This window comes from Coregonus clupeaformis, chromosome 26, assembly GCF_020615455.1.
Source record: "Coregonus clupeaformis isolate EN_2021a chromosome 26, ASM2061545v1, whole genome shotgun sequence".
Classification (NCBI taxonomy): domain Eukaryota; kingdom Metazoa; phylum Chordata; class Actinopteri; order Salmoniformes; family Salmonidae; genus Coregonus; species Coregonus clupeaformis.
In genome coordinates, this window is record NC_059217.1 from 42,872,317 (window position 1) to 42,897,690 (window position 25,374).

Consider the following 25,374-nt stretch of genomic DNA (forward strand, 5'->3'; position numbering starts at 1 on the left):
CCTCTCTCTCTCTCAGCCCCCTCTCTCCCTCTCTCAGCCCCCTCTCTCAGCCCCCTCTCTCAGCCCCCTCTCTCAGCCCCCTCTCTCAGCCCCCTCTCTCAGCCCCCTCTCTCAGCCCCCTCTCTCAGCCCCCTCTCTCAGCCCCCTCTCTCAGCCCCCTCTCTCTCTCTCAGCCCCCTCTCTCTCTCTCTCAGCCCCTCTCTCTTTCTCTCTCTCTCTCTCAGCCCCTCTCTCTCTCTCTCTCTCTCAGCCCCCTCTCTCTCTCTCTCTCTCTCAGCCCCCCTCTCTCTCTCTCTCTCTCTCAGCCCCCTCTCAGCCCCCTCTCTCAGCCCCCTCTCTCCGCCCCCTCTCTCAGCCCCCTCTCTCAGCCCCTCTCTCAGCCCCCTCTCTCAGCCCCCTCTCTCAGCCCCCTCTCTCAGCCCCCTCTCTCAGCCCCTCTCTCAGCCCCCTCTCTCAGCCCCCTCTCTCAGCCCCCTCTCTCTCTCTCTCAGCCCCCCTCTCTCTCTCAGCCCCCCTCTCTCTCTCTCAGCCCCCTCTCTCTCTCTCAGCCCCCCTCTCTCTCTCAGCCCCCTCTCTCTCTCTTAGCCCTCTCTCTCTCTCAGCCCCCTCTCTCTCTCTCTCTCTCTCTCTCTCTCTCTCTCTCTCTCTCTCAGCCCCCTCTCTCTCTCCCTCTCCCTCTTAGCCCTCTCTCTCCCTCCCTCTCTCTCTCTCTCTTAGCCCCCCCTCTCTCTCTCTCCCTCTTAGCCCTCTCTCTCTTAGCCCTCTCTCTCTTAGCCCTCTCTCTCTTATCCCTCTCTCTCGCTCTCTCTCTCTTAGCCCTCTCTCTCTCTCAGCCCTCTCTCTCTCAGCCCGCTCTCTCTTAGCACTCTCTCTCGCTCTCTCTTAGCCCTCTCCCTCTCTCTCTCTCAGCCCTCTCTCTCTTAGCCCCTCTCTCGCTCTCTCTCCCTCTTAGCCCTCTCTCTCTCTCTCTCTCTTAGCCCTCTCTCTCTCTCTCTCTCTCTTAGCCCTCCCTCTCTCTCTCTCAGCCCTCTCTCTCTTAGCCCCTCTCTCGCTCTCTCTCCCTCTTAGCCCTCTCTCTCTCTCTCTTAGCCCTCTCTCTCTCTTATCCCTCTCTCTCGCTCTCTCTCGCTCTCCCTCTTAGCGCTCTCTCTCGCTCTCCCTCTTAGCCCTCTCTCTCGCTCTCCCTCTCTCTCCCTCTTAGCCCTCTCTCTCCCTCTTAGCCCTCTCTCTCCCTCTTAGCCCTCCCTCTCCCTCTCTCTCTTAGCCCTCTCTCTCTTAGCTCTCTCTCTTAGCCCCCCCTCTCTCTTATCCCCCCTCTCTCTCTCTTAGCCCTCTCTCTCTTAGCCCTCTCTCTCTCTCTCTCTCTCTTAGCCCTCTCTCTCTCTCTGCCCTCTCTCTGCCCTCACCCTCTCTCTCTGCCCTCTCGCTCTCTCGCTGCCCTCTCTCTCGCTCTCTCTCTGCCCTCGCTCTCGCTCTCTCTCTCAGCCCTCGCTCTCGCTCTCTCTCAGCCCTCGCTCTCGCTCTCTCTCTCAGCCCTCGCTCTCGCTCTCTCTCTCAGCCCTCGCTCTCGCTCTCTCTCTCTCAGCCCTCGCTCTCGTCTCTCTCTCAGCCCTCGCTCTCGCTCTCTCTCTCAGCCCTCGCTCTCGCTCTCTCTCTCAGCCCTCGCTCTCGCTCTCTCTCTCAGCCCTCGCTCTCGCTCTCTCTCTCAGCCCTCGCTCTCGCTCTCTCTCTCAGCCCCCGCTCTCTCTCTCAGCCCTCGCTCTCTCTCTCTCTCTCAGCCCTCGCCTCGCTCTCTCTCTCAGCCTCGCTCTCGCTCTCTCTCTCAGCCCTCGCTCTCGCTCTCTCTCTCAGCCTCGCTCTCGCTCTCTCTCTCAGCCCTCGCTCTCGCTCTCTCTCTCAGCCCTCGCTCTCGCTCTCTCTCTCAGCCCTCGCTCCGCTCTCTCTCTCAGCCCTCGCTCTCGCTCTCTCTCTCAGCCCTCGCTCTCGCTCTCTCTCTCAGCCCTCGCTCTCGCTCTCTCTCTCAGCCCTCGCTCTCGCTCTCTCTCTCAGCCCTGCTCTCGCTCTCTCTCTCAGCCCTCGCTCTCGCTCTCTCTCTCAGCCTCGCTCTCGCTCTCTCTCTCAGCCCTCGCTCTCGCTCTCTCTCTCAGCCCTCGCTCTCGCTCTCTCTCTCAGCTCTCGCTCTCTCTCTCAGCTCTCGCTCTCTCTCTCTCTCAGCCCTCTCTCTCTCTCTCTCTCAGCCCTCTCTCTCTCTCTCTCTCTCTCAGCCCTCTCTCTCTCTCTCTCAGCCTCTCTCTCTCTCTCTCTCTCTCTCTCAGCCCTCTCTCTCTCTCTCTCTCAGCCCTCTCTCTCTCTCTCTCTCTCAGCCCTCTCTCTCAGCCCTCTCTCTCGCTCTCTCTCTCAGCCCTCTCTCTCGCTCTCTCTCTCGCTCTCTCTCTCAGCCCTCTCTCTCGCTCTCTCTCTCAGCCCTCTCTCTCGCTCTCTCTCTCAGCCCTCTCTCTCTCTCGCTCTCTCTCGCTCTCTCTCGCTCTCTCTCGCTCTCTCTCGCTCTCTCTCAGCTCTCTCTCGCTCTCTCTCAGCCCTCTCTCTCTCTCTCTCAGCCCTCTCTCTCTCTCAGCCCTCTCTCTCTCAGCCCTCTCTCTCGCTCTCTCTCTCAGCCCTCTCTCTCGCTCTCTCTCTCAGCCCTCTCTCTCGCTCTCTCTCTCAGCCCTCTCTCTCGCTCTCTCTCTCAGCCCTCTCTCTCGCTCTCTCTCTCAGCCCTCTCTCTCGCTCTCTCTCTCAGCCCTCTCTCTCTCTCTCTCTCAGCTCTCTCTCTCTCTCTCTCAGCCTCTCTCTCTCTCTCAGCCCTCTCTCTCTCTCAGCCCTCTCTCTCTCTCTCTCTCTCAGCCCTCTCTCTCTCTCTCAGCCCTCTCTCTCTCTCTCAGCCCTCTCTCTCTCTCTCAGCCCTCTCTCTCTCTCTCAGCCTCTCTCTCTCTCTCTCAGCCCTCTCTCTCTCTCTCTCAGCCCTCTCTCTCTCTCTCTCAGCCTCTCTCTCTCTCTCTCAGCCCTCTCTCTCTCTCTCAGCCCTCTCTCTCTCTCTCAGCCCTCTCTCTCTCTCTCAGCCCTCTCTCTCTCTCTCAGCCCTCTCTCTCTCTCTCAGCCCTCTCTCTCTCTCTCAGCCCTCTCTCTCTCTCTCTCAGCTCTCTCTCAGCCCTCTCTCTGTTAGCCCCCTCTCTCTCTCTCGCTCTCTCTTTTAGCCCCCCTCTCCCTCCCTCTCTCTTTTAGCCCCCCTCTCCCTCCCTCTCTCTGTTAGCCCTCTCTCCCTCCCTCTCTCTGTTAGCCCCCCCCCCTCTCTCTCTCTGTTAGCCCTGGTTTGTGTGTGAAGCTGGAGTGGGGCTGAAGAGCGAGCGAGAGCGGCGTTGCAGTTCATGTGACGAACACGCTCTGGGGCTGCTGGGTAAAGAATGCTGCAGCCCCCCCCCCACCACCACCACTCCCCTCCATCCCTCTCTTTTCCATTTTTCATGATATTTTTTCTGTCTTTCTCTCTCCTCTCTTCTTTCCCTCCCTCCGTTTCTTCACCCACTGGTCTTTATTTGTTAGAAAATTATTTTGGAATAGCCCACACTTTGTCGCCACGATAAAAATAATCCCACAAGTTTCCTGTCCACTTGTCCTGTTTAGTCAGTCTGAATGGTTTGAACCTAAACCCTTTTCTACTGTATTTTTGTCAATGTCAGTTTATTCAGCCTTTGTTAGGAATGGAGCGTGTTAGGAGAGCCCACCTTAGCAGTATAGCTGTTTTTTATTTATTGTTGTATTTGACCCCCTTTTCTCCCCAATTTCATGGTATCCAATTGTCCCATCACTGCATCTCCCGTACGGACACAGGAGAGGCGAAGATCGAGAGTCGTGCGTCCTCCGAAACACAACCCAACTGAGCCGCACTGCTTCTTGACACAGTGCCCGCTTAAACCGGAAGCCTGCCACACCAATGTGCCGGAGGAAACGCCGTACACATGGCGACCGAGTCAGCGTGCACTGCGCACTGCCCGCCACAGGAGTCGCTAGTGTGCGACAGGACAAGAACATCCCTGCTGGCCAAACTCTCCCCTACCCTGGATGGCGCTGGGACAATTGTGCGCCGCCCCATGGGTCTCCCGGTCGCGGCCGGCTGCGTCAGAGCCTGGACTCAAACCAGGATCTCTAAGTATAGCAGTTTTTAATGGGGTGAACTGAATACGATTCACTGTACAAGACTGCCCGTAAGTGTTGATTTGGTAGTCCAATATCAAAGCACCAGTTCTCATTTGTGCAGGTGTCAAGTCAAAGTGCAACACACAACACATAGTGTAGTGCCCCATTTGGAGTCCGGCGATGTATTCCATCAGAAATACTTCAGTATTGCTAATGATCTCTAAACCTGTCAATCAATAGCGTTTCAGTCGAGAGTGTTGGGTATTGGAATCAGAATGGTTACCTCCTCCTTGGAATTAAATCGGAACCCTAACACCGTTCTTCTCTTGCATTCTGTTCATCTATTGGTTGTCTGAGTATCGGTGGAACATTCGAGACCTGCATTGACATCGTGCAAACCTCTACAGTCGAGTTTGGGTATTGGATACCTCCTTGGCAATAACTCTTGACTGTAGAGCTTTGGGACGCTTTTAACCATAATTGTAAGGTTTGTAGGTGCAACCTGAGGTAACATAACATTGCAGTGTTTCATATAGAAAATGAATGCCCATAACTGGCTTTCATTTAGAATGGTGTTTTTATGAATCCCCAGTTACACTATTCTAAAGGAATGCCTGTTCTGGTCATTCAACATATAATATATGCTACAGTTACAGCATGTTATCCATTGAAATTAATTTGTTCTATTTATGTTAATCTTTTAATAAGTTATAATCCCCCCCCCCAAAATATATGCTGTTTTGGGACCTGGGTGGCACTGAAGTATTTTTTTAAATGTATTTTCGTTCCCTCTCTCTTGGCTCATATCGCTCTGCAGTATTTTTGTTTGTTTGTTTGCCCATGTGACTTTCTTCTTCCTCTGCTATTTAAAGCGGCGTGTGTCTGAGAGTGGGAGGTGTATGGAGGACACGTTGGATCTTCTACTGCAGCCTCCCCTCCCCACCACACACTCCTTTCTTGGGTTGGGGAGGGGGCGGCTCGTTGATAGGAGGGAGAGGGGTGCGACAGATGACGTAACGAGAGGAGAGAGAGGCTCGCCTCTCCTTATAGAGAATGTTATTCGGGATGGAGATCTACTTGTAGTTTGGCACCCATTTTGATTTGCTCTGTTTAGGGAGCTACAGCGCTATATTGTATACAGCCATGAACTGTGCTGAAATAGGATGCTAAAATAAGGACGCTTGCACTGCTCCAATGTGTCTTCCCGTATATCTTTTGTCAGGGGGAATGCATTGCTGAGTGCAGACACGATTCCAGCCAATGCAGGTGTTTTTTTTTCTCCTGCTCCCTTTTCCTTGACAAGGTATCTGCTATGAAGAGACCTTTACTAAAGAATCTCTGTTGCATGAGCTTTACTAAAGAATCTCTGTTGCATGAGGCTCTAGTCTACAGTATGTGTTTTCAGTTTCAAGAGACCCTATGTGTGTTCCAGGCTGCTCGATGCGACTGAGTTGCATAGAGTAGCCATAGGGGGTCTGTAGGGGGACGAGGTCGTCGCGGTAGGCAGGGGCAGCTCCGCTGTGCGTCCGAGGGAGGGAACATCGATATACAGCAGCTACCTCGGCTACGTGATGTGCAGCACTCAGCGCCGAGTGCAAATGATGCCCCCCATTCGGGGCATCATTGAGCCAAAATGGCATTTAGGATATTTTTTGGTCTTGAAGGTAATCGGCATAGAGGAGATGGAAGTGAAACGTTTGAGCCAATGAGACATTCTACAATCCAATTAAACACCATGGAAACATGTATACATGCGCACACACACAGTAACACCCCCCCAAGCGTCAGTTGGTGTCACTCACGTGCCTGCTTGCGTAGCACCTTTCTGTGAGGATTGTCACTGACGTAACGCTCGACTCGCGTGAGGGGAATTAACAATTCTACTGGGAGCACTGGTGTGTGTGTTTGTATGTCTGAGACTGAGAAGTTTGGACACATTGTTCCTTTCTGGGTCCATGAGTGGAAATGTTGAATGAATGGGTGATTTGCAATTTTCCAGCATCTCGTCTTTTTCATCTATCGTTTTATTCCATATCACAAGAGTACAACGCAATGGGGCAGTCTACGAATGCATCTGAAATGGTGCCATGAATTAGGATATCCACTTGCAACAAATTGTTTTTTTTACTCACTCACTAGTTTTTTTCCTCCCTCGTTGACAACATTTAGTTTATTGAAAGAGTGGGGCTGTTATATAGTATAAGGGAGAGGTGTAGCCATTTGTGAGTTACAGCACAGGGGGAGGGGTTTAAGATGCTTTGTAGGGTCAGTAGTTTTGCATTTCAGAATGTCGTAGCTTTCTGCAAGGAAATGGTCTTGAGCAATACTTTTTTTTGGGGGGGTTCTGTGTCGCTCTCTCTCTGTCTCGCTCTGTTTTTCCTGTAGAGTGGATGGAGTGACGCGAACATGGTGTTTCTTTCTCTCTTCGTCCCACCCTTTCTGTCAATCTTGTGAATACCCCCCTCCTCCTCCCATCCCTCAGTCTCCACTCTTTGATCCCCTCATATGAATACAGTAAATTTTGATGTACACACTGGTGAAAGTTTGAGCAATAATGCTCTTGAGCGCACACACACACACACACACACACCTACATGTCAGGGGATGAATAGTATGTGCACAAACCCATGCACCACAGTTCCCTTAGGATTCCATAGGCATATTTAACTTTTAGTGTGAGGTGCAAACCCTTGACGTTCCATGTGTCAATATCTCAGTGGAATGTGGTCTGTGCAGATTCAGAATCTCTCTTACCTCCCCACCCTACGGCCCATTCTCTTACCTACCCAAGGGGGTGTGTGTGTAACTGTAGTCTTTAACGTCTGGCCATGCCCTGTGTACCATCTTTTGTCTAGTCAACCTGATGTGATGCAGTCAGTTGCCCATTGATGCTTTTCTGCCAAGGAGCGTTTCATTCTTAAGATGGGCTTCTTAAGGGGTCTGCTCATCTTTTTACTTTGTGCTTCTCTTTCTCCCTCCTTTGTTCACTTTCTCTCTCTCTCTTGTCTCTCTCTCTCTGTCCTCTTGCTCTCTGTTTCTATTTTTAGCCACCCCTAGGATCCCTGCTCTCCCACTCTCCTCTCCTCCCCCTCTCCTTTCCTCCCTCCAGCTCGGTGCTAGATAATAATGGCTACTGCTTGTGTGAATCTTTGATCAGCCCTGGGTTGGTTCCTCTGCTACAGTGCTACTCATGGTGCACAATGGTTTGTGGTGAGGGAATAGTAAGCATTGGTGCCCCCTTCCCACCCTGAACATCCTGCATCTGGTGGCTTTGGGTAGTGGTGACAGGAAATAGGGGTGACGGGCAGAAACTGGTTAAAATAGCCGTGCTCTGTCTCCTGACAAGGTGAGGGGAGCAGAGAATTTCACAAGAACATCAGACCGGACTCCTTGTACATCCATCTATCCTGCTTGGGCTCCACTGTCTTTAGTTCTATACAAAGTGGTTACAACAAAGACTATCTCTTCGGGCCAACTGTAAAGAGCATTGTCAAGAGGCCTCGTTTTAAAATGAGTCGGCGTAGCTTAACGATAACGTTATAGTGTTGATACTAGTTTATTTTCTTCATTCAGTACCACGTGTATTCGTTAATCCACATGACAATGGACGAACAAGGTTGTTGGGTGTGTCTCCTTGACTGATTTTGCTGTTGTCACAGATATAATTGTATTGACACGTTTGCCATTCAGTCACCTGTGAAGGCTGCAGTACTATGGAAACTCTTTATTGCTGCACTGAGCTGTTTTGATCGTCAGGAATTGCATGAGGACACTTACATGTTAATGTGTACTGAACAAAAAATATAAACGCATGTAAAGTGTTGGTTTCATGAGCTGAAATAAAAGATTCCAGAAATGTTTCATACGCACAAAAAGCTTAATTCCCTTAAATTCTGTGCACAAGTTTGCTTACATCCCTGTTAGTGAGCATTTCTTCTTTGCCAAGATAATCCATCCAGCTGACAGGTGTGGCATATCAAGAAGCTGACTAAACAGCATGATTATTACACAGGTGCACCTTGTGCTGGGGACAATAAAATACCACTGAAATGTGCAGTTTTGTCACACAACACAATGCCACAGATGTCTCAAGTTTTGAGGGAGCGTGCAATTGGCATGCTGACTGCAGGAATGTCCACCAGAGCGGTTGCCAGAGAATTGAATGTTAATTTCTCTACCATAAGCCACCTCCAACGTCGTTTGAAAACCATAGATCTGGCCTCTCTCTATGCTGGCCTCTCTATGCTGACTCCTCCCCCTTTTTTCTCTCCAGTTGTGACGGGAGCCACAGACGGAATCGGGAAAGTCTATGCAGAGGAGGTGAGTTTCCTGCATGGGCCCATTATTTAATTTCCTCCATAGAAATGCTCTCACACACACAAGCAGTGGTACCAAGGCTACCACACAGTTCCATGTTGAGTTGGAGAACCCTTGTCACCCTTGTCATTGGGCCATGTGTTTAGAGTAGCAGTAAAAGCCCAAGTCAAGACGTAGTAGTTGGCCCATGCAACATCATAGCTTGATTCCTATTAAGTCTCTCATTCAAGACCAGTAAGGTTCCCTGGTTCAATATGGTCTTCAATAACTGGGGTGATGGTTTTCAGGTATACTCAACCTTCTCTCCCTCGTCCCTCACTCTCAGCTCGCTCGAAAAGGGTTCGCCATGATGCTCATCAGTCGCTCCCAGGACAAGCTGGATGACGTCGCCAGGCAGCTTGGTAAGTGTGTGAACCGGGATGTGTGTGCACCCCTTTCAGACTGACTGTCAGTCATCCCAGTGCTAATTAGTGGAGTATTGTGTGTGTGTGTGTGTGTGCACGCGCCAGGTCTGCTGATGTATAAGCTAGGGCCACTGTAAAGAGCTTCCCCAGCCATCGCTAAAGGCAAGCCTGTGTACGTCATTACAGGAACTCAATATGACATGAGGATACACATACACACTCCCCTCTGGAAGCCCTTCAGATGGCTGGCGGCACTTTTTAACTTTTGATACTTCAGTACATTTTAGCAATTCCATTTACTTTTGATACTTAAGTATATTTAAAACCAAATACTTTTAGACTTTTTACTCAAGTATTATTTTACTGGGTGACTTTTACTTGAGTCATTTTCTATTAAGGTATCTTTACTTTTACTCAAGTATGACAATTGGGTGCTTTTTCCACCACTGGATTTCATGGCACACCTGTTAATTGAAATACATTCCAGGTGACTACCTCATGAAGCTGGTTGAGAGAGTGCCATTTATTATGATTATTTATTATTATTATGATGATGATTATGATCAACTGCTAATTGTGTCAAAGGAGAAGAGGGAGAGGGAAAGAGAATTAGGTTTTTAGGGTTCTGTTTTGGCCCCCTCCTGTTTGAGTAGGGAAAGTTGTGTATTTTATCTACTCATTTCAATGGAATGTTTGGTGTTGAAAGAGTGATCGATCACCTGTTCGATGGTGCATGGAATGGGCTTAGTGCAATCAGTGAATGGGCTGACTGATGATAACGTATGAATTGTGTGGTGAGTGTACGTTTTGGTACGTGTTGTGGTGCAGTACCAGTCAAAAGTTGGTGTTTTTCTTAATTTTTACTATTTTCTACATTGTAGAATATTAGTGAAGACATCAAAACGATGAAATAACACAGAATCATGTAACCAAAAAAGTGTTTAAAAAATCAAAATGTATTTTAGATTCTTCAAAGTAGCCACCCTTTGCCTTGATGACAGCTTTGCACACTCTTGGCATTCTCTCAACCAGCTTCACCTGGAATGCTTTTCCAACAGTCTTGAAGGAGTTCCCACATATGCTGAGCACTTGTTGGCTGCTTTTCCTTCACTCTGCGGTCCGACTCATCCCAAACCATCTCAATTTGGTTGAGGTCAGTGAATTGTGGAGGCCAGGTCATCTGATGCAGCACTCAATCACCCTCCTTCTTGGTAAAATAGCCCTTACACAGCCTGGAGGTGGGTTGAGTCATTGTCCTGTTGAAAAACAAATGATAGTCCCACTAAGCCCAAACCAGATGGGATGGCGTATCGCTGCAGAATGCTGTGGTAGCCATGCTGGCTAAGTGTGCCTTGAATTCTAAATAAATCAGACAGTGTCACCAGCAAAGCACCCCCACACCATAACACCACCTCCTCCATGCTTTACGGTGGGAAATACACATGCGGAGATCATCCGTTCACCCACACTGCGTCACACAAAGACACAGCGGTTGGAACCAAAAATCTCCCGACCAAAGGACACATTTCCACCAGTCTAATGTCCATTGCTCGTGTTTCTTGGCCCAAGCAAGTCTCTTCTTCTTATTGGTGTCCTTTAGTAGTGGTTTCTTTGCAGCAATTCGACCATGAAGGCCTGATTCACACAGTCTCCTCTGAACAGCTGATGTTGAGGTGTCTGTTAATTGAACTCTGTGAAGCGTTTATTTGGGCTGCAATTTCTGAGGCTGGTAACTCTAATGAACTTATCCTCTGCAGCAGCAGTAACTCTGGGTCTTCCATTCCTGTGGCGGTCCTCACGAGAGCCTGTTTCATCATAGTGCTTGATGGTTTTTGCGACTGCACTTGAAGAAACGTTCAAAGTTCTTAATGTTTGTATTGATTGGCCTTCATGTTTTAAAGTAATGATGGACTGTCATTTCTCTTTGCTTATTTGAGCTGTTCTTTACATAATATGGATACCCCCATACCTTGTCACAACACAAATGATTGGCTCAAACGCATTAAGAATGAAAGAAATTCCACAAATTCACTTTTAACAAGGCACACTTGTTAATTGAAATGCATTCCAGGTGACTACCTCATGAAGCTGGTTGAGAGAATGCCAAGAGTGTGCAAAGGGTGGCTATTTGAAGAATCTCAAATATAAAATATATATTTTTTTTTTTTGGGGGGGGGGTTACTACATGATTCCATATGTGTTATTTCATAGTTTTGATGTCTTCACTATTATTCTACAATGTAGAAAATAGTAAAAAATACAGAAAAACCCTTGAATGAGTAGGTGTTCTAAAACTTTTGACCGGTAGTGTATGTTGTATTAATGTCTCACCGTTAACCCAACTGTGTTTTCCTCCTATTTACAGAGGAGCAATACAAGGTGGAGACCAGGACCATTGCTGTGGACTTTGGCCTGCTGGACATCTACCCCAAGATCGAGGCTGGACTTGCTGGCCTGGAGATCGGGGTGTTAGGTGGGTGTGTCCTTCTGTCTTGCTCGCTGTGTGTCCACACAAAACACATTTCTCATCTGTTTCACAATATATTCCAACAAACCGCCATTGGTCTGATAATATACGCAGATAAATGTTTCTCGCTCACACACTTTTGCAGTGTATTTTTTTTTTTTTTTACAATTCCAAGCAACACAGACTGACAATATATGGTGGCATGCATGTTGACATTTAGTTTATAACACCACATACCACTGTTCCATGGTATGTCCGGTGTCTCTTCTGTCATATTCTTTGACACCTTAATAAATAAGATGCAGTCAGTCCTGAGCCTGGCGTTATGATGTGACACTAAGAAGCTGAAGCAGTAGAAGTGGTACTCTATTCTCAGTGTGGTCATTTTATAATTAAACGCCTGGTAGTATGACTTCTTTAAAAAGTACCTAAGGAGTTTATTAGTGTTCAGATCTCACACTCCATCTGTCCACATTCTGGCTGTGTGACAGTGTCATGTTCAGGCATTGTTCTTTGTGTGAGAGCCCATGAGTACATGTGCTGCTTGGCTTGTTCTTCCAGTTTAAGGTGTGGTTGTGATCCCATTTATAAGGTTATGCTGCCTCCTGGCGGTTCGGAAGTGTAATAGCAGCACCATTTTTATTTCCTGATTTTTGTCTTGTCTTCTTTTTAAAAATTCAACAGTGAACAATGTGGGAATCTCCTATCCCTACCCCGAGTACTTCCTGCATATTCCTGATCTGGACAATGTGAGTATTTTATGTTTTTAGTTTAATGATGCATGGGCTCACCATCAGTTACTGTTATAGGCCAATTTCTATCTTGCCCTGTTTATCAAAAGTGTTGGAAACTTCAGCTGACTGGCTTTCTTGATGTCTAGTATTCTCTGGTATGCAATCTGGTTTCTGCTCAGGTTATTGATGTGTCACTGCAACCTTATACAGTTGAAGTCAGAAGTTTACATACACCTTAGCCAAATACATTTAATCCGAGTAAAATTTCCCTGTCTTAGGTCAGTTCGGATCACCACTTTATTTTAAGAATATGAAATGTCAGAATAATAGTAGTGATTTTTATTTCAGCTTTTATTTCTTTCATCACATTCCCAGTGGGTCAGAAGTTTACATACACTCAATTAGTATTTGGTAGCATTGCCTTTAAATTGTGTAACTTGGGTCAAACGTTTCGGGTAGCCTTCCACAAGCGTCCCACAATAAGTTGGGTGAATTTTGGCCCATTCCTCCTGACAGAGCTGGTGTAACTGAGTCAGGTTTGTAGGCCTTCTTGCTCGCACACGCTTTTTCAGTTCTGCCCACACATTTTCTATAGGATTGAGGTCAGGGCTTTGTGATGGCCTCTCCAAAACCTTGACTTTGTTGTCCTTAAGCCATTTTGCCACAACTTTGGAAGTATGCTTGGGGTCATTGTCCATTTGGAAGACCCATTTGCGACCAAGCTTTAACTTCCTGACTGATGTCTTGATGTTGCTTCAATATATCCACATACATTTCCTTCCTCATGATGCCATCTATTTTGTGAAGTGCACCAGTCCCTCCTGCAGCAAAAGCACCCCCACAGCATGATGCTGCCACCCCCGTGCGTCACGGTTGGGATGGTTTTCTTCGGCTTGCAAGTGCCCCCTTTTTCCTCCAAACATAATGATGGTCATTATGGCCAAACAGTTCAATTTTTTTGTTTCATCAGACCAGAGGACATTTCTCCAAAACGTATGAACTTTGTCCACATGTGCAGTTGCAAACCGTAGTCTGGCTTTTTTATGGCGGTTTTGGAGCAGTGGCTTCTTCCTTGCTGAGTGGCCTTTCAGGTTATGTCGATATAGGACTCGTTTTACTGTGACTATAGATACTTTTGTACCTGTTTCTTCCAGCATCTTCACAAGGTCCTTTGCTGTTGTTCTGGGATTGATTTGCACTTTTCGCATCAAAGTACGTTCATCTCTAGGAGACAGAAGGCATCTCCTTCCTGAGCAGTATGATTGCTGCGTGGTCCCATGGTGTTTATACTTGCGTACTATTGTTTTTACAGATGAACGTGGTACCTTCAGGCGTTTGGAAATTGCTCCCAAGGATGAACCAGATTTGTGGAGGTCTACCATTTTATTTCTGAGGTCTTGGCTGATTTCTTTTGATTTTCCCATGATGTCAAGCAAAGAGGCACTGAGTTTGAATGTAGGCCTTGAAATACATCCACAGGTACACCTCCAATTGACTCAAATGATGTCAATTAGCCTACCAGAAGCTTCTAAAGCCATGACACAATTTTTCAAGCTGTTTTAAAGGCACAGTCAACTTAGTGTATGTAAACTTCTGACCCACTGGAATTGTGATACAGTGAATTATAAGTGAAATAATCTGTCTGTAAACAATTGTTGGAAAAATTACTTGTGTCATGCACAAAGTAGATGTCCTAACCGACTTGCCAAAACTCTAGTTTGTTAACAAGACATTTGTGGAGTGGTTGAAAAACTAGTTTTAATGACTCTAACCTAAGTGTATGTAAACCTCCGACTTCAACTGTACATTGCTACCTCAATTACCTCGTACCCCTGCACATGGACTCGGTACTGGTACTCCCTGTATTTTTTTGTTAAATGCTTTCTTCGTGTCCAACAAGCTTTCTCTGCCCTTAACCTTCAAATCCTCCAAAACAAAGGTCATGTGGTTTGGTAAGAAGAAGGCCCCTCTCCCCACCGGTGTGATTACTACCTCTGAGGATTTAACGCTTGAGGTAGTCCTCTCATACAAGTACTTGGGAGTACGGCTAATTAACTCTGATTCAGATGACCATCCTACCCATGCTGGATTACGGAGACGTAATTTATAGATCGGCAGGTAAGGGTGCTCTCGAGCGGCTAGACGTTCTTTACCATTCGGCCATCAGATTTGCCACCAATGCTCCTTATCGGACACATCGCTGCACTCTATACTCTTTTCAGTTCGCTGCAGCTAGCGACTGGAACGAACTGCAAGAAACACTCAAACTGGACAGTTTTATCTCCATCTCTTCATTCAAAGACTCAAATCATGGACACTCTTACTGACAGTTATGGCTGCTTCACGTCATGTATTGTTGTCTCTACCTTCTTGCCCTTTGTGCTGTTGTCTGTGCCCAATAATGTTTGTAGCATGTCTTGTGCTGCTGCCATGTTGTTGCTACTCATGATGTTTTCATGTTGGGTTGCTACCATGCTGTGTTGCTGCCATGCTATTTTGTCTTAGGTCTCTCTTTATGTAGTGTTGTCTCTCTTGTTGTGATGTGTGTTTGGTCTTATATTTATATAAAAAAATGTAATCCCAGCCTCCGTCCCCGCAGGAGGCCTTTTGGTAGGCCGTCATTGTAAATAAGAATTTGTTCTTAACTGACTTGCCTAGTTAAATAAATCAAAAGCTTCAGGGAGACCAACACCTTTTGAAACCAGTTGAGTGCCACAAGGTTCCTAGCTTTACTTTAGCTGTAGAAAGAACTAAGACTGCTTGCATTTGGAATGTTTTAAAAATGCAATCTGTAATCTTAATCACAACATTTGTAACATGTTGCACAAATTGGATTCGTAACATATCACACTATTTGTAAAATTCGTGAAACATATCACAAAATGAATGACGTAGTATACAACGGGGACCTGTTTTGGCTCTTGAACTACTTTCAAAACTGTTTTGAAATTATTCAAAAGTTTAAGTGCAAAAGCTAATGCTTTTCTTCTTCATTCTAGTTCATCACCAACATGATCAATGTCAACATGACCTCTGTTTGCCAGGTAAGGGTTCTCTCGTTTCTGGAGCAGTTCTATGAGTGTATATATCTATACCATAGATTTTTCATCTACAGTCGTGGTCAAAAGTGTTGAGAATGACACAAGTATTGGTCTTCACAAAGTTCGTTGCTTCAGTGTTATGAGATATTTTTGTCAGATGTTACTATGGTATACTGAAGTATAATTATAAGCATTCCATAAGTGACAAAGGCTTTTATTGACAATTACATTAAGTTTATGCAAAGAGTCAATATTTGCAGTGTTGACCCTTCTTTTTCAAGACCTCTGCAATCCGCCCTGGCATGCTGTCAATTAACTTCTGGGCCACATCCTGACTGATGGCAGCCCATTCTTGCATAATCAATGCTTGGAGTTTGTCAGAATTTGTGGGTTTTTGTTTGTCCACCCGCCTCTTGAGGATCGACCACAAGTTCTCAATGGGATTAAGGTCTGGGGAGTTTCCTGGCCATGGACCCAAAATGTCGATGTTTTGTTCCCCGAGCCACTTAGTTATCTCTTTTGCCTTATGGCAAGGTGCTCCATCATGCTGGAAAAGGCATTGTTTGTCACAAAACTGTTATTGGATGGTTGGGAGAAGTTGCTCTCGGAGGATGTGTTGGTACCATTCTTTATTCATGGCTGTGTTCTTAGGCAAAATTGTGAGTGAGCCCACTCCCTTGAATGAGAAGCAACCCCACACATGAATGGTCTCAGGATGCTTTACTGTTGGCATGACACAGGACTGATGGTAGTGCTCACCTTGTCTTCTCCGGACAAGGTGTTTTCCGGATGCCCCAAACAATCAAAGGGGATTCATCAGAGAAAATGACTTTACCCCAGTCCTCAGCAGTCCAATCCCTGTACCTTTTTCAGAACATCAGTCTGTCCCTGATGTTTTTCCTGGAGAGAAGTGGCTTCTTTGCTGCCCTTCTTGACACCAGGCCATCCTCCAAAAGTCTTCGCCTCACTGTGCGTGCAGATGCACTCACACCTGCCTGCTGCCATTCCTGGGCAAGCTCCGCACTGGTGGTGCCCCGATCCCGAAGCTGAATCAACTTTAGGAGACGGTCCTGGCGCTTGCTGGACTTTCTTGGGCGCCCTGACGCCTTCTTCACAACAATTGAACCTCTCTCCTTGAAGTTCTTGATGATCCGATAAATGGTTGATTTAGGTGCAATCTTACTAGCAGCAATATCCTTGCCTGTGAAGCCCTTTTTGTGCAAAGCAATGATGACTGCACGTGTTTCCTTGCAGGTAACCATGGTTAACAGAGGAAGAACAATGATTTCAAGCACCACCCTCCTTTTAAAGCTTCCAGTCTGTTATTCTAACTCAATCAGCATGACAGAGTGATCTCCAGACTTGTCCTCGTCAACACTCTCACCTGTGTTAACGAGAGAATCACTGACATGATGGGAGCTGGTCCTTTTGTGGCAGGGCTGAAATGCAGTGGAAATGTTTTTTTGGGATTAAGTCAATTTTCATGGCAAAGAGGGACTTTGCAATTAATCTGATCACTCTTCATAACATTCTGGAGTATATGCAAATTGCCGTCATCAAAACTGAGGCAGCAGACTTTGTGAAAATTAGTATTTGTGTCATTCTCTATATTTCTTCAGTGATGGTGTACGGTTGGTGTGCACTTTTGTCTGTCCGAGGCGAAGTTCAGGGTTTTCAGTGGTACGACAACGTATTGATGACACACTGGCACAGATGCCATGTAGACGGGCGTCCATCTTCCTCTTCCTCCCCCCTCTTTCCTCTTCTCCTTCTCCACTGTTGCTGCTGTGCTACCTGCGGCAAACTGTCAGTGTTCACCAATGCACTACACACTCACTCACTCACTCACACACACACACACACACACACACACACACGGCTGAAATATGCCATACATCTCCCATAATGACACTGGGGTAAATCTGTTGCAGGATCTGAAGTTCCTCGCCGGTCCTGTATGACTTTAAAACAGTTTGTTTTTAGAGAACTTTATTGTCCATCGAAATTTTAATTTTGTCTGGAAATTGAATATTTGCATAAAATTGAACATGTAGTATTGTCCCACATGGTGTCTTTCATTTGTGCTGTTTATGGTGCAGCCACTGTGATTCCTGACCATGCTGTTTATGGTGCAGCCACTGTGATTCCTGACCATGCTGTTTATGGTGCAGCCACTGTGATTCCTGACCATGCTGTTTATGGTGCAGCCACTGTGATTCCTGACCATGCTGTTTATGGTGCAGCCACTGTGATTCCTGACCATGCTGTTTTGTCAGGTCATTGACCTTTCTCTTTCCCTGTCCCCTGTTCAGATGACCCGTCTCGTTCTGCCCAGAATGGTTCAGAGGTGAGTTTGTTGCCATTAGTGCTGTTGCCACATTCATAAAGGAACATGCATTCACTTTTTATTTGCATTAGTGCCAATGATAGTCTGTCAAACTAGGTAGTCTGATGCAGTTCTTTTTAAATGGGTTTTTACATCTCGGGCAAATTCTTGCCATACTCATCCACATGAAGTGCTTCAACTACAAATGCAAAATAAAATCCTTTGTCAACCTGAGTGGTTGATTTTCACCCACCCCCTTCTAATGCTAGCCTGGGTACCAGTCTGTTTAGCTATCATCCCACTCCTTGTCATGCTAATTCCATAAATAGTTGGCAAGAGGGCAGAAACGGGCTGGCTCCCAGGCTATTCTAATGCTGGAACCTACATCAGAAAAGCCTAAATGTGCTCCATTAGAATGTCCATGATATGAAGACAGGCTTTAGAACAACAGTGTTATACAGAGGATACACTAATACACAGCCCCTCTTCCCAGCTGCTGCTCCTCTGCTCTTCCCCAGCTGCTGCTCCTCCCCAGCTGCTGCTCTTCCCCAGCTGCTGCTCTTCCCCAGCTGCTGCTCCTCCCCAGCTGCTGCTCCTCCCCTCCTCCTTTCTAGCCCTATTTCTTTGTTCTCCATTCTGACCAGCTGCTTTTCAATTCACACGAAGTGCACCCTCTTCAGATTGGCTCGGACGAATCACATGGGATCTCTGGGCCAATGGGAAGGTGAGGGGCCAACCAACCCCGTTTTCACTACATCACTGCAGCAACAGGGGCGCAAACTACGTCAGCAAGCGGCTGCCATGGCAACCCGAACAGTGACTTTGATTACTGTGTGTGTGTGTGGCAGTTTATAGTGGAACTAGTCTGCTTGTATTCTGTGACAAACAGACCACAGCACCTTTCAGCACGTCATAGCAGAACAAGAAGAAAGTCCTCTCATCCCATTTTGTTGTGTGTTTCAGGTCCAAAGGTGTGGTCCTCAACATCTCCTCTGCCAGTGGCATGTACCCTGTCCCACTGCTCACTGTATACTCCTCTTCCAAGGCAAGGGCCACTCATAGACATCTATATACACACAGACCACACCACACCACACCCAGACACCACCACACACCACCACACCACAGACAGACACCACCACACACCACCAGACACCACACACGTGTTTATAAAATGTTCCATAGTAGGATTTGTTACATATAGCAAAGTCTTTTGGTTCTCCAGCTGTAGTTCAGAAGGGGGCGCACTCTCGCTCAATTCAAAGGGCTTTATTGGCATGGGAAACATATGTTTACATTGCCATAGCAACTGGAATAGATGATAAACAAAAGGGAAATAAACAAGGGGAATAAACATTACACTCACAGTTTTAAATATAAATATAGAGATTTCAAATGTTATATTATTGGCTAAGTACAGTGTTATAACAATGTGCAAGTAGTTGAAGTATGAAAGGGAAAATAAATGCAGATAAATATAGGTTGTATTTACAATGTTTGTGCTCCACTGGTTGCTCTTTTCTCATAGCAACGGGCCACAAATCTTGCTGCTGTGATTACACACTACGGTATTTTGCCTAACAGATATGAGTTTATCAATGTTTGATTTGTTTTCAAATTCTTTGGGTCTGTGTGATCACGGGGAAATGTCTCTCCTAATGTGGTCATACATTTGACAGGAGGTTAGGAAGTGCAGCTCAGTTTCCACCTCATTTTGTGGGCACATAGGCAGACCTGGCTCTCGAGAGAAGACAAGCTATGGCGGCCTCTCTCAATAGCAAGGCTATGCTCACTGAGTCTGTACATAGTCAAAGATTTCCTTAAGTTTGGGTCAGTCACAGTGGTCAGGTACTCTGCCACTGTGTACTCTCTGTTTAGGGCCAGACAGCATTCCAATTTGCTCTGTTTTTTGGTTGATACTTTCCAGTGTGTCAAATTGTTATCTTTTTGCTTTCTCATAATTTGGTTGGGTCTAAATGTGTTTCTGTCCTGGGGCTCTGTGGGGTCTGTTTGTGTTTGTGAACAGAGCCCCATAACCTGCTAGCTGAGGGGACCACTCTCTAGGTTCATCTCTCTGTAGGTGAGGGTTTTGTGGTGGAATGTGTGGGCATCACTTCCTTTTTAGGTGGTTGTAGAATTTAACAGCTCTTTTCTGGATTTTGATAACTAGCGGGTATCGTCCTAATTCTGATCTGCATGCATTGTTTTGAGTTGTACACAGTATACTTTTGCAGAATTCTGCATGCAGAGTATCAATTGGGTGTTTGTCCCATTTTGTGAATTCTTGGTTGGTGAGTGGACTGGTTCGATAACTGATTGAAGTATTGTAATTTTTTTGCCAGATCCTAATTGGGATTTCATGTTCCTTTTGATGGCATAGAAGGCCCTTCTTGCCTTGTCTGTACACAGTAGTAGTAATAATAATAATAATAATAATAATAATAATCTCTTGGTTTCTTTAGGCTTTTGTGGACTTCTTCTCTCGTGGACTTCAGGAGGAGTACAAGGCCAAGGGAATCATTGTCCAGGTGAGAACTCTCTTCCTGTTGACCTGGGCCATTTCAGCAGGACACCACATTGGCCAGCGTTCAGGTAGAATTGTATTATGTAGAACAAACATGCCTCTGGCAGGTAGAATAGGCATAGGATAAGGGATCACGTCAGCTCTATTCATGGCATTTCTATCTGCAACGTTCCACAACGTTTGCATTCAGAACATGGCCCTGTTCGCTACTTGTTGCCGTCTGACTTCTCCATCAGTTCTACAAAGCTAGCTATGGCTACACCATACAGTCCTACAGTCCTACAAAGCTAGCTATGGCTACACCGTACAGTCCTACAAAGCTAGCTATGGCTACACCGTACAGTCCTACAAAGCTAGCTATGGCTACACCGTACAGTTCCACAAAGCTAGCTATGGCTACACCGTACAGTTCCACAAAGCTAGCTATGGCTACACCGTACAGTCCTACAGTCCTACAAAGCTAGCTATGGCTACACCGTACAGTCCTACAAAGCTAGCTATGGCTACACCGTACAGTTCCACAAAGCTAGCTATGGCTACACCGTACAGTCCTACAAAGCTAGCTATGGCTACACCGTACAGTCCTACAGTTCCACAAAGCTAGCTATGGCTACACCGTACAGTCCTGCCTCTTTTTTATGTCTCACTCGAAGGTTGTTCTTGGTCTACCTCAGTTTGAGACCTGTTGAGTTATCTCAATGTTTCCTGGTCCTGAGGAACCAACGTTTGTTTAGTTTTTGCCCTAGCACTCATACGCTTGATTCACCTATTCAACTCCTCATCAATCCTTTTGATTTGAATCCGGTGTGAGTGGGTGCCAGGTCCAGAATTGGGAAACATTAAGATGTCTCAAGTCATCTATTTAACGTGGATACTGTTGCTGTATGTACATTGTTTAATTTTCAGCTGCGCTCTTTCTCTCTCACATCTTTTGTTTTCTAGAGCGTGCTGCCCTTCTTTGTGGCCACCAAGATGACCCGTATCAGGAAGCCCACCCTGGACAAGCCCACCCCCGAGCGCTATGTGGCCGCTGAGCTGACCACCATCGGACTGCAGGACCAGACCAATGGCTACTTCCCCCACGCTGTCATGGTACGGACCGAACTCTCATATCCCTTAGTTTTGCTTTTGTTTTAAAACGTTTTTGAAACAACAACAAAAAATGAACGTTTCTTGTTGGACAAGTCCAGGCAGCCCTTCCCAGTTTCAGTCCGTTTTCTTCTGTTTGGTGCAGAACATTCCGAGCTGATATGATCTGTTTGTCATGTAGAAGCATTCAGTTTCACATCACTGAATAGTGAATACACCCTCAATGTGTACAGTGCATTTGGAAAGTATTCAGACCCCTTGACTTTTTCCACATTTTGTTACGTTACAGCCTAATTCAAAAATTGATTAAATTAATATTTTTCCTCATCAATCTACACACAATACCTCATAATGACAAAGTGAAAACAGGTTTTTTTTAATGTTTGGAAATATAAACACGTACCTTAGCAAAGGGTCTGAATACTTAAGTATGAGACTCTAAATTTAGCTCAAGTGCATCCTGTGTCCATTGATCATCCTTGATGTTTCTACAACTTGACTGGAGTCCACCTGTGGTAAATACAATTGTTTGGACATGATTTGGAAAGGCACACACCTGTCTATATAAGGTCCCACAGTTGACCGTGCATGTCAGAGCAAAAACCAAGCCATGAGGTCGAAGGAATTGTCCGTAGAGCTCCGAGACAGGATTATGTCAAGGCACAGATCTGGGGAAGGGTACCAAAATCTGTCTGCAGCTTTGAAGGTCCCCAAGAAGACCGTGGCCTCCATCATTTTTAAATGGAAGAAGTTTGGAACCACAAAGACTCTTCCTAGAGCTGGCCACCCGGCCAAACTGAGCAATCGGGGGAGAAGGGCCTTGGTCAGGGAGGTGACCAAGAACCCGATGGTCACTCTGACAGAGCTCCAGAGTTCCTCTGTGGAGATGGGAGAACCTTCCAGAAGGACAACCATCTCTGCAGCATTTCACCAATCATGCCTTTATGGTAGAGTGGCCAGACGGAAGCCACTCCTCAGTAAAAGGCACATGACAGCCCGCTTGGAGTTTGCCAGAAGGCACCTAAAGGACTCTCAGACCATGAGAAACAAGATTCTCTGGTCTGATGAAACCAAGATTGAACTTTATGGCCTGAATGCCAGGCGTCACGTTTGGAGGAAACCTGGCACCATCCCGACGGTGAAGCATGGTGGTGGCAGCATCATGCTGTGGGGATGTTTTTCAGCGGCAGGGACTGGGAGACTAGTCAGGATCGAGGGAAAGATGAACAGAGGTCCTTGATGAAAACCTGCTCAGGACCTCAGACTGAGGCAACGGTTCACCTTCCAACAGCACAACGACCCTAAGCACACAGCCAAGACGACGCAGGAGTGGCTTCGGGACAAGTCTCTGAATGTCCTTGAGTGGCCCAGCCAGAGCCCGGACTTGAACCCGATCGAACATCTCTGGAGGGACCTGAAAATAGCTGTGCAGCGACGCTCCCCATCCAACCTGACAGCGCTTGAGAGGATCTGCAGAGAAGAATAGGAGAAACTCCCCAAATACAGGTTTGACAAGTTTGTAGCATCATACCCAAGAAGACTCAAGGCTGTAATCGCTACCAAAGGTGCTTCAACAAAGTACTGAGGAAAGGGTCTGAATACTTATGCAAATTTGATATTTCAGTTTTTTATATTTGCTGAATTTTCTAAAAACCAGTTTTTGCTTTGTCATTATGGTGTATTGTGTGTAGGTTGAGGGGGGGGGAACGATTTAATCCATTTTATAATAAGGCTGTAACGTAACAATTTTGGAAAAAGTCAAGGTCTGAATACTTTCCAAATGCATTGTATACACTGAGTATATGAAACATTAAGAAACACCTTCTTTGCGTTGCACCCCGCCCCCCCCTTTTGCCCTCAACAGTCAATTTGTCGGGGCATGGTCACTACAAGGTGTCGAAAGCATTCCACAGGGCTGCTGGCCCATGTTGACGCCAATGCTTCCCACAGTTGTGTCAAGTTGGCTGGATGTCCTTTGGATGGTGGACTTTCTTGAAACAAACTGTTGAGCATGAAAAACCCAGCAGTGTTGCAGTTCTTGACTCAAACAAGTGTGCCTGGCACCTACTACCATAACCCGTTGAAAGACACTTAAATATTTTGTCTTGCCCATTCACCCTCTGAATGGCACACATACACAATCCATGTCTCGAGGCTTAAAAATCATTCTTTAATCTGTCTCCTCCCCTTCATCTACACTGATTTTGAAGTGGATTTAAGAGGTGACATCAATAAGGGATCATAGCGTTCACCTGGTCAGTCTATGTCATGGGTCTATGTTCTTAATGTTTTGTATACTCCGTGTGTAGTATGTCCACTAACTAACCTCTGGCCTCAGGGCTGGCTGACCACTGTCCAGGTGCCCATTAACCTGGTCCTCTGTTGTCTTCAGGGCTGGCTTACCACTGTCCTGGTGCCTATTAACCTGGTCATCTACTTCGGGGCCAGGATGAACCGAGCCCAGCGCACCGGATACCTGAAGAGGAGGAAGCTGAGGGATCTGGGCAACCAGAGCAACGGGAAGAGTGACAGGCTAAAGAGCGAGTAAGAAGAACTCCATAGCAACAAATGGAGACTAGAAGCTGACCATAGAACTACCATTCAAGTACTCTGACTACCCTTGACTATGTCCATTTTAGATCAGGGTTTCCCAACCCTCTCCTCGGGATGATTAGTTGACTAATGGAGTCAGGGGTGCCAGTTTAGGGTTAAAACGATGTGAAACGTCTGGGGAAGCCCGACCAGAGGGTTGGGGAACCCTGCATTAGATAATGGTGTTGAATATTCGCTTGACTGTGTTTTACCATTTTGGAAGGGTGTGGAAGTGTGCCACTGAGCCCATATTGATGTAACTGTAGCATGTATTTTGAATGAAGTGGTAACCAAAGTGGCTGGAACAAAAATGAAATGAAAGAAAAGGTATTTTGTTTTCAGCACAGGGAATAGTTATTATTTTTCTATGTGACCAAAAATAATTGTTTAGAGAATCATCTTTAACCGGGGTGATTTTCGTTGACTCTGCTGTTGTAAGCAGTGAAATGGTGGTGGGGTAAATACATTTTATAATATTTGATGTACGTAAAAGCAAGCCACATCTTCAGGGACATTTACACACTGTGGCTGAAAAGTGTACAAGCGATCAAATCTTGATTCCTCCTGTCCTTGATTCCTCATTGCCTTACAGACCTTTCTTAGCTCATTGGAAGAGAGGCTCAAAGGTCCCACCCCTCGGACCGCTTCCTCCAATGAGCTTTGAGAGGGAGAAATCAAGGACCGGAATAGTCAAAGATTTGATGGCTTGTACACTTTTCAGACCTAGCCCATGTAAGAGAGAGCTCGCTCCAGCCTCCGCTTGTTTGTCTTGACTTGCTGAGTTGTTTGTCAATCATGAATGTTGGCCTTTTGTGTGTCTTTGTTGCACTGACGTATTCCTTTTTGTTTCCTGACTTGTTGTCCAACCTCAGTCTTGTAAGGTTGTTTTTGTACCTTTTTCCATCAAATCCATATCACTCTTCTCTATCATTCTCATCCACATGCCTTCCAGTTCATGTTGGTATTGGTCCAATGAGATGGACTCTGGCACATTGAAGTCCTTATATGGAGCTCTGAACGAGTGACATAATAGTAGTTGTAAAGCTGACAATACACCCTGTTGGCTTACAGTTCATATACTGTATTGCCGATGCCAAAGATTGTATGTCTTATATTGTGCAAGATTGCATCTTCGTACAACAACAAGCACAACTATTTCTGACTGTGTTTGTATGGGTGTTGGTCTATTTTATAGTATCAGGAATGTGGAGCATGGAATTGCAATGTACTCCCGTCGCTCTTGCTGCTTCGCACCTGTATCGAACGTTTCTATGATTTTATAATAAATAAATAAATACTGTACAATGTGCTCTATATTTTCACTCCGACTTTTTATGATTTCTGGATATTAATGAACAAGAACTATGCTGTTTTTAAAAGGGGTTGCAATGTTAAGTTCATTGGTCGTGTAAAAAAACAAATATAAAATAAAGATTATACAGGTATTTTGGGTATATTTTCTCTGGTGTTCCTTCATCCCAAATGGCACCCTATTCCCCTACTCAAAAGTAGTGTACTATGAGGAATGGCATGCCATTTGGGGCACATCCAATGTGTCTCCCCCCCTCCCTCCATATTTACCAAGATTTTGGGGGCAAGACTATCACTCTTATGATGTCACTTTATGATTTCACAACAGGGATTCCGCTGTTGTCAGAGTTCCAAGAACAGCAAAGCAACATCACTTCCTGGTCATTCCGCATGCAG

At 46.2% G+C, this 25,374-nt stretch overlaps 1 protein-coding gene across 1 annotated transcript in view; it reads left to right on the plus strand.

The window, feature by feature from the left end:
• The window catches only part of LOC121540816 (very-long-chain 3-oxoacyl-CoA reductase-A-like), a 33,668-nt gene extending 8,687 nt beyond the window's left edge, over nt 1–24,981 (plus strand). The window contains exons 2-11 of the mRNA XM_041849927.1: nt 8,447–8,493; nt 8,816–8,891; nt 11,260–11,367; nt 12,046–12,110; nt 15,095–15,139; nt 17,449–17,483; nt 18,426–18,507; nt 19,925–19,990; nt 20,929–21,078; nt 23,468–24,981. Of these exons, the coding sequence (XP_041705861.1) occupies nt 8,447–8,493; nt 8,816–8,891; nt 11,260–11,367; nt 12,046–12,110; nt 15,095–15,139; nt 17,449–17,483; nt 18,426–18,507; nt 19,925–19,990; nt 20,929–21,078; nt 23,468–23,623 (830 nt within the window). The 3' untranslated portion in view covers nt 23,624–24,981. The remainder of the gene's footprint in view (nt 1–8,446; nt 8,494–8,815; nt 8,892–11,259; nt 11,368–12,045; nt 12,111–15,094; nt 15,140–17,448; nt 17,484–18,425; nt 18,508–19,924; nt 19,991–20,928; nt 21,079–23,467) is intronic.
• Nucleotides 24,982–25,374: the final 393 nt, after the last annotated feature.